General features: G+C 32.5%; 2 protein-coding genes across 2 annotated transcripts; one reads left to right on the forward strand and one right to left on the reverse strand.

The window, feature by feature from the left end:
- The first annotated feature begins 1,045 nt into the window (after positions 1-1,045).
- LOC145631354 (MADS-box protein FBP24-like) lies at positions 1,046-3,836 on the forward strand. The gene is made up of 7 exons (XM_081683425.1): positions 1,046-1,234; positions 2,165-2,231; positions 2,340-2,504; positions 2,687-2,728; positions 2,872-2,913; positions 3,015-3,323; positions 3,642-3,836. Exons 1-7 carry the CDS (start codon positions 1,047-1,049, stop codon positions 3,834-3,836), a joined length of 1,008 nt encoding a protein of 335 aa, XP_081539551.1. The 5' UTR covers position 1,046.
- Positions 3,837-3,902: 66 nt separating this feature from the next.
- On the reverse strand, positions 3,903-7,531 carry LOC145631617 (phosphatidylinositol 4-kinase gamma 3-like). The gene is made up of 3 exons (XM_081683735.1): positions 7,256-7,531; positions 5,101-6,523; positions 3,903-4,460 (listed from the first exon to the last, which is right to left on the reverse strand). Exons 2-3 carry the CDS (start codon positions 6,481-6,483, stop codon positions 4,083-4,085), a joined length of 1,761 nt encoding a protein of 586 aa, XP_081539861.1. The 5' UTR covers positions 6,484-6,523; positions 7,256-7,531; the 3' UTR covers positions 3,903-4,082.
- Between the last annotated feature and the right edge of the window lie 1,793 nt (positions 7,532-9,324).

Raw genomic sequence — 9,324 nt, forward strand, 5'->3', positions numbered from 1 at the left:
TTCCACTTTTATGTCTTCATCAAACAAATTAAACATAATTAGTCAAGGAAGAGAGGGTCGGTTGGATAGATGTTGATTCTCGCATAATGTGAAAACAAACCAAAGGTGTAAAGAAAGAGGTTAGGTAATTTAACTTAGGTTTATTGAACTCAACCCTACTTTTTCCTATAATAGAAAGACTATAATGCAGAAAATTAATAGGTGAATAACTTTAAATAGACAACATGAACTATATATAACACTATTAAATTATTGTTAAATTACCCTTTTTTTAAAAAAAAAATAAAACCCTTTTTAAAAAAAAAATAAAACCCTTTTAAAAAAAAAAAAATAAAACCCATTTTATAAAAAAAATAAAACCCTTTTTTTTTTTTTTTCTTCTTATTACATAAGAGCTTCATCCCCCCTCTTAAAACATACATATTCACAAGCAGAAAACATTTATTCTTACAAAAACTTTATTTCCCCTTTTTTATGGTTTCTTGAGAAGTAGAAGTGAGTTAAAGAAGTAAGGTAGAGAAATCAAAAATTAGAAATTAAACTTCCAAATTAGGGTTGATTTGTGTAAATTCAGAAAACAAAAAAGAGTAAGCTTTTAAAACTTTTCTGCTATATTGATCATCTGATCTCTTCAAATGGCTTGTTAATTATTGTAATGTTCATATGATACCCTACACCATTAGTAAAAGACGCGACCTAGCTAATTAGCAACACATTTGTTTCTATTCGTTATTATATGTGATCATGTATATACTATATAGTATGCTATTAAATGTGGTTGTTTTGCATCAGTCTGCTTGGAAATTTTTTGGTTATTTTTGACATATTTACTTAACATGGATTTTGCCTTAAACCTTGGAATTTTTGAGTTATTTTTTGTGGTTATTTTTGACATATTTTTACTTAACATCTCATAAACTTTCTTCATTATATATTAAACCCATCATATATTAAATTTCTTGAATTTTTTTACATATATACAATATGATAATGTTTCTAACTTGTATGTTTCCCTTTGTTTTGAAGAAGACCAATTCATCATTATCATGGGAAGGGGAAAGATAGAGATGAAGAGAATAGAGAACAGGACTAATAGGCAAGTGACTTATTCGAAGCGGCGACAAGGGCTAATGAAGAAGACCAAAGAACTTGCCATTCTTTGTGATGCTCAAATTGGCCTCATCATCTTTTCTGGAACTGGAAAACTTCATACTTTTCCAGAATCTTCCAACAGGTTAATTAAAAATGTGGATTGTTGATTAACTAGTGTTATTTAGTGGAAATTTAAATTCATTTTTATGATAAAAAGTGAGATAATTCATTTTTATCAGTATGTAGCTAGCTAGGGTTTTCCTCTCATCAATTTTCTGATGTTTTTCATGTGGTTTTGAAATGATTACTTTCCACACCTTTAAAAAAATAAAATAAAATAAAATAAAAATAAAATAAAATTAACTGCAGATCTATTGACCACTATCTTTGACCAATTTTATGTTATCTTATTTAATGAATTTAATTTTTTAGCTAGATGCAATTTGTACTTTGTCTAACATGCATATATATTCCTTATTAATCAAATTATTCTAATTTGTAAATGACTCATTTTGCTAAATTCAATTTGTTGATGTTGATTTTATTGCTATGAGTTTAATTTGATTTTATAGTGGAACTTACATAAATGCAATCAATTTGTAAATGACTCATTTTCCTAAATGTCTTCTTGACCTCATTGTATATCCATTATCAGCTCTCAGTAACTTGATTCGTACATCCTACAACGAGTTTCTAGATCGAATTTATTAGTCATGTTACAAGGATGACGAATAAAGAGATAGATAGTCCTTCTGCTAAGCAAGAGGAATTTTAATTTGTTATGTTTTGCAAGGCATGTCAAGTTCAAAAGTATGTATGCATTTCACAAAATTCAGTTTGTCAGCTACTTTTAATTCATAGAAAAATGCATGTGTATTTATATTAATAACAAAGTTGCATTAATGTTCATGAAATTCATGAAATGGTTATTATAAATCAGTTCATTCAGTTGTGTAAATTTGTAAACTTGATATGGACTACATTGCTTTAGTATCACGGTCCGAGTGTTTTTTAATTCCTCTTGACTGTGTGAGCTAATAAAAGTGTTGCGAATGTGTGTGAATGACAACAGTCTAGAGCAAACTATACAGAGGTATCTGAATGTTCAAGGCATTCAGCTCCCAGTACATGATAACCGGGTAATTAATTTAAATTACAAACTCGATAATTAATATCTTTTTCTATTTTTTATCAAAATTGATCATGAATTGCAAGAATAAATGTTGGCAATTACATACCTTGTGCAGGAAGAGCTATATTCGGAGCTGCAGGCGCTAAGGGAAGCGATTCACAACGCTGAGCAAAACATAAGGAACTACTTGGTTGAGGATTTGGGTCCTCTCCCCCTTGAGGTGTTGCAAAAACATGAACACCAGCTTGAATCCTCCTTGAACATAATTCGAGTAAGAAAGGTAATTAATTAATCTCTGTCATTTTAGTTTGAGTTGATTATTATTTGGAGTTTTGGATGAACCTTAAGAAAATTCACTGCTGTTAAATATTTTTTTTGAAAATTTTGTTTTAAAAAGGAAAATGTTTTTATTAATTTGAAAAATTTATCAGAAATAATACTGTTTAATTTCTGGTCTTCCAGAACCAGCTCATGCAACAGCAAATGGAAAATCTTCGCAGAAAGGTTATCCAAACTAATAAATAATTATGTTTGTACTGAATTTTTCACTTATTTCCGCTAGAATTAAGTTTCTTAACAATAAATTCTAAGTACTGATTTCATTCTTTATGTTATACACATTATGGATTTAATCTATTGCACTGCAGGAACAACTGTTGCAGACTGAAAATGGAAACATGTATCATTGGGTAAGCAAATCACAGTAAAACCTATACTAGATCGCGTTTATCTTAAGTATAGAAATTAATTTTCATGGAGGATCATTGATTATCATTTCATATATCTATAGTTGATGGGAGGTGGGCAACTTCATGAGCAGCAGCAGCAGCAACTAATGGGGCCGATACCATTTATCTATGGAGGAGAAGACCAGCCAAGTAGCAGCACTGTTCTTCAGCTTGCTACTTCATCTTCATCGTCTCATCAGTATTGTCCCTACCGCCTTCAACCCACTCATCCTAACCTTCAAGACTATGGTAAATCTTTCATATTTATAATCTTCATTATATCAGTATCCATATATTCTTTTATAAATTCAACAGTTAAAGATACACAGAGTGTATATATTCTTACTGATTGTTCATGTTTATTTTGCAGAGTGAGTTGTTTCCGAAGCAAGGCTATTAATTCAACAAATGCGTGCTACTAAACATAGATCTTGTTAGTTTACAAATAAAATCTAAAATTTCGTTTAATTTCAGAAACTTATCTCTGATAGTCTGATGTATGAAATTTCTGATTGTTGTGTACTCGTGTTAAAACTTTTTATCATTTGATTTATACAGTGGTGTCTTCTCACTTGATATACTTGCCCCCTCTTTCATGACCTTTTAAAGTAAATAATTCATCTGTTTAGACGATAGTCTGTTAAAGAATAAATCACATTAATTAGAATATGAAGTTAGATTTATAACAGTGCAAAACAGGACCTGAGTTAAAAAGTGTAAGCCAGCCCTGGCTTGCAGACAACAAAGACCAAGAGAACGGAATTCAGATAACTCGCAAAGAAGCAAAAGCAGCAAAATTAACAGAGGGGATTACAGTCTCCACAGTCTTATTGATTTTACTGATATTTGCGTTTCACAACATTTCACACCGTCCTCAAACTTGAAGAATATCTATCCATAAATAGGACGGAATTCTTCAAGAAATTGAGATCATAACAGTACAAACAAGCGGAACAACCAGACAGTAGATTTGCAAGTTCCAGCAATCCTACACAAACAGTTACATAGACTCTGCAGCCATCAAAATACAGGATAGAGAGCCAAGTGGTATTTTCAACTGTCACACTATTACACATCCAAGGTTATCTAAAAACTACAGTCACATACTCACATATCTACTGTCACGGGATTCATGAAGAGAGCTCATCAAGCCAGCGATCCATGATTGAGGAGATTGTCTCGAGAAATGCAATTTCACTTGATTCTGGTAGCAACGCTTCCTCTGCTTCTTTGAGGATCAGCTCAATCACGGATTCCTTCTTCAAGGTTTCGCGGCACATGATGCTCCCAATGACAAAGGGAGTCAGCCCTCTAGCAACACCTTTCTTTAAAAGCATGGTGGAGACTCGTAATATATGAGCACACTCAGGTGGCATGTTCCATCCATGAAGTTTCAGCAGTCTAATATCTTCTTCAGCATCAAGGGATTCTATGTACTTAATGGTATCAGGAGAGTATGGCTGACGTGCTTGAGGCCAATAAAGCCAGTCAAAAGTACAGTCCTCAAACTGCGTAGTAAATAAAAGCACAAAGTTAGAAGAGCTGGAGTTTTGTCTAGTAACAAACTAGATGCCTAGAACTGCTCAAGAGAGGACAATTACCAAGTTCCAGATACACTATAACCCGATTAGGCTAGTTTATCTGAGCTGGATACATATTTTAGAGCATTTATAGGACTTACACCAGAGTTAAGGGGTTTGGAGCAGAAATAGTAAGTGATGCAGCTAGTAATTACGTGAACTAAAAGAAACTCACTAGTGAGTCATATTCACTATGTTATGGATATTTTTTTAGTAAATTTCCAACAGAATCAGGACTAAGTGGCATGTAGCAAGCTGGCAACACAAGTTCCCTTTCCACATTCAAACAATAAGACCGTACATGAAATGTGTGGGATAAAATGTTTTTAGCTTTCAATGGATCAGAGTACTTCATAGATTAAAAATTCTTAAAGAGCATGGGGTTTGCATCATAACCAACTCACAATGAACATAAAAAATCCAACCTGAACATAAAATAAAAACATAGGAATAATGACTTAACACAGCAAAGAACATCTAATTTCGAGTATTAGATGATATGTCCTTCAATGTGTCTAGTTAGCGAAAAAGCAAGCCATGTAAGGTAAAAGTTTGGAAAGAACTTTACCTTGCTTGGCAAACAGTACCCATGATCAATAGGAATGAGGACATTTTGACCTTCATGATCTCGGGAGACCAGAATGTTTCCAGCATGCCTGTCTGCATTGGCCAACCTAATATCCAGAACTGAGATCTTGTGAACCTCTTCAACAGGAAAGGCACTGGGACCCATGTCCTCACAACTCCCGGAATTTTTCATATACATCTGGAGAGAACCGATCTTCAAGTTTTTAGAAGAGCCCTCATATCCATTAGGATGATGAAACCCCTTATGCAAACACTTCACCAAAGCAGTAGGTGGAACACCAGCAAATCCAACCTCTGCATGGTAATGAGAACGAGGACCAGTCCTAGGATGATCCAAAATATATGCTGCCACTTCACGAACAGCCCCTGCACCAACTTGAGTACCCTTTTTCAGTCCTTCACCGTCCTTAGACTCAGGTAATCCATTAGGGTTGTTCACAGCCATGGGCTCCTCATCAATAGGTTTAAAAACGGCGATATATTCCTGACCAGCGGGATCAAGCATGAAATATGCTCCTCCACAACCCTCAGAAGACCTAACTGGTAGTTTTCCTTTATCTAACCCACTAAATGTAGAATTAATCAGTTTCCTAATCACTAAAGGAAGCTCAATCTTAGGATTCACGATCAGATGCTCCAAAATTATATCTCTACAAAACTGTTTTTTGAGTGCAACCAGAGGATGAACAGGTTGAGTTCCCCGTTTGCACTCATCAGTGACTACTTCATCAGCTCCTTTCTCATTTAAATCAGAAGCCACAATCAAAACTTCAAAGTCCTTCTCAACTGGTTTAGCTCTCACTTTGGCAGATTTTTGAACAAGCAAGTGAATAACAGCATCATTGTTCTTACAATACTCCTGAATTTGACACTGGTCCTCAAGCTCCTCGCCATCAAAAATCAATTCTTGATCTTTCAGATCAAAAAGTCCATCTCCCTTCTTAGCAATCTGCTGCTTCAAGTATCCCACATTTCTACTCCTCTCAACATGGAACTCAAACTCCTTCCCACACACTGTCGTAACAGTAATAGCTTGAATATTTGAGAGACGGAGGACCAAGTGCAGGACAGTCTCATTAGCCACCCCATAGTCCTTAACACTGGAATCATTTCGGGCCAGCTCTCTTCCATCAAAAACCAGCTTCTGATTCTTCACAAAGAAGCCTTTGTGATTTTGAATTCTAAGCTTAACAGAAGCAACTGAATCCGACTCCAACACACGGATTGGAACCACTGATCCACCCACAGTCAAGTATATCAAGATTGATTCATCAGTCAAATAGCCATGCTGGCCCGACAGAAAGCTTGGGATGGTCAACGAATCCTTTTGAACTGGACTAAGAGCAACGCTTGCCATTGACATTTCTAAAGTTAGCCGATCAAATATTCAAAAGCCTTCGACCCTACATCCCACACAAGAAACACACACATTCAGCTTCCAGCATACGTCGAAAACCAATCAAACATCTTAATCCTAAGTCTTAACACCTAACAAACTATATACATCATTCAATCAATTCAATATCTTACTTAATCTGGCCACAAATGAACTGCTCATCAAATTCACCTTCTTCATAACAACATCCTAAAACCTCAAAGTTCAATTTCTAATTTCTAAATTCTTACCTAAGCTTAAACACATAATTAGCACATTTTATTCCAAAATTGACCTTAATCTAACCTTATCTTGTTTAGAACATCCTAGAAACATCAAAGCACATGTTTGTTCTCTACTTGAATTATTTACCTTTGCACATCAAACTTGTACTGTTCACCAGAATCAACATATAATCAAGCATTCTCAAAAAATGAATAAATAAATTAATTCTACCTGAATCAAAATCATTTTGCTTCTCTGCTAATTTATCATTTCACTTCAATATTACCAATAAAAAAATAAAAATAATAATAATAATATTATAATCAAATGCAACGAAAATGCAGAAAAATAAATCAAAAATTCATTTCAACAAAATCTCGCAAACATCAGCTAGTTCTCAAGTCCGATTATCAGTTCATCACACAACAGTTCAAATTAAAAATCTAACAAAATAACAAAAGAAATTCAAAAAATCAAAATCAAAAGCATAAAATAAAAGCAATTAAAACAAAAAGGAGAAGAATGAAGTACTTACAAAAAGAAAAAGACAGCAAGATGAAGCTCAAAGCCGAAACTTCGAGAATCCAGATGAAACTAACTCAAAAACTCGATCATCAATTCTAGAAAATCAATTCTCAGCATTTGCTCTTCATCATTTTCCTTTCAATTGAGACTGATTTTTCTCTCTTTGAAAACCTAATTGATTTTTTTTTGCAAGAAAATTATAGAGAGAGAAAAAAATGGAGAGAGAAAATAAATTGAGAGCGAAGAATTTATGATTTTAATGAAAGCTCTGAAGAAAGAGAGGAAATGGTGATGATGATGTGGGGGGTATTTATAGGGTTGGACCCACTCAGCTTTTGACGGAATTTTTCACGAAGTTTTTTTTAATTTAAACGGCGTTACTTCCTATATTAACGGCCTTTTTTTTTTTTGAATCACTGTTCTAGAATTCTCATTAGTCTTTAGCGCTTTAACTGTTTCTGTTTGAATTTTGATTGCATTTTTTGATTTATACATTAGTAATAATCTTCTTGTCTAAAAAAAAAAAAAAAAAAAAAAAAAAAAAAAAGTTCCTGTCAATTTTTTTTTTTAAAAAAAAAATCTTACACTAAACTATGGCCATTTGCAATTTTTTTATTCGATTGGTTGTACCTTATAATTTACATTAGACTAACATTTTTTTACAAATGATAAAATGAGCATGTTTTTTTTTTTTTATTTTATATATATTTTTATATGAATTTATTGATAACCATTTGTATCGTATAAGTTATTACATACAATCTATTCAAAAAAAAAAAAAAAAACCAAAAAAAAAAGAGTTAAATTGGTATAGTTGTGTTGTTAAAAAAAGGTTGGTATAGTTGTGTACATCACTAATGTATGAGTATTAATTTTTGGAAAAAAAAATATATGTAGCCTTAATTAAGGGATATTAAAAAAACAAAAAAATGAAAAGAAAAGACAATAAATAAACATTTATTACACATTTACATCAATTTACTTGTAAATTGTCAATAAATTTTCAACCTAATCAAGGGTATTGTTATATGCTAAGAAGTATATTACTCCGTAAATGCTTAGCATATAACAATACCCTTGATTTTTTAGCAATTATTTTGAACCAATCCTCAAATGAAGGATAAAAGAATATCTAATTTGATTAGAACGATATTCAAGGAATTGATCAATACCTATCTTTAAGTATACCAAATTGCATATTGCGAGGTGTTGACTTCATCTTAATTTCAATTCAATTTAGTTCAGCTCCAATTAGTTCTGATCAGTTTAGCTCCTAATTTCGCTCCCTCATAAAATATTCATTTCAGCTCGGTTCTGTTCAGTTCAGCTCAGCTCATTTCAATAAATGTGAACAAGTTCTGACTATCTTATCGTCTTAAATTCAAATCTATAGTATTTTACGGACTAATTAATACTCCGTAGTGTTTTTAAATTTTTTTTTTTATAAATTAACCAAATTAAGCATCACCTCTATTTTGCAACTTGTAATAAAAATATGAAAGGAGCATGTGCTAATTAATAGCAAGTACGTTATCTTTATAATTAGACGCATATAACCATATAAGTACATATACTAATTAATTATAATTATAATTTCTTTAATTTAGATTGTACTTGTTAAGCATCGATTTGAGACATGAGGTAATTTGTACATATCTAATTGTATTGTAAGGTAAATATCTTCCTTTTTGGAAAATTGATGCCGAAAGTAATTCTAAAGATTTTAAATTTGGGTGTAAGAATTGTATAGACACCTTACTTGTGGCAAATACATAATCTAGGCATCTCAAATTTGAGGTGAATATTCCAATTTCTAATATCTTGTTCAAGAAACTTGACCCGCTAACGTTAATAAAATATCTTATAGAAAATTTAGAATGTAATTACTTAACAATACGGTGTATTATTAATTCACTTTATTTGTAAACTTGTAAGGTACACCCGTTCTAATTAGTTCTAGTTTGTGGTAACGAGTTGGTCATGAACGACATGGTTGCCTCGTGTTGAGAACTTGAGATGCAAAGTTTAAGAGAGTTCATGGATGGCTCATAGTCTTTACATCTAGACTTAAAGATGGCA

This window comes from Chenopodium album, chromosome 5 (genome assembly GCF_948465745.1).
Source record: "Chenopodium album chromosome 5, dcCheAlbu1.1, whole genome shotgun sequence".
NCBI classification, from domain to species: domain Eukaryota; kingdom Viridiplantae; phylum Streptophyta; class Magnoliopsida; order Caryophyllales; family Amaranthaceae; genus Chenopodium; species Chenopodium album.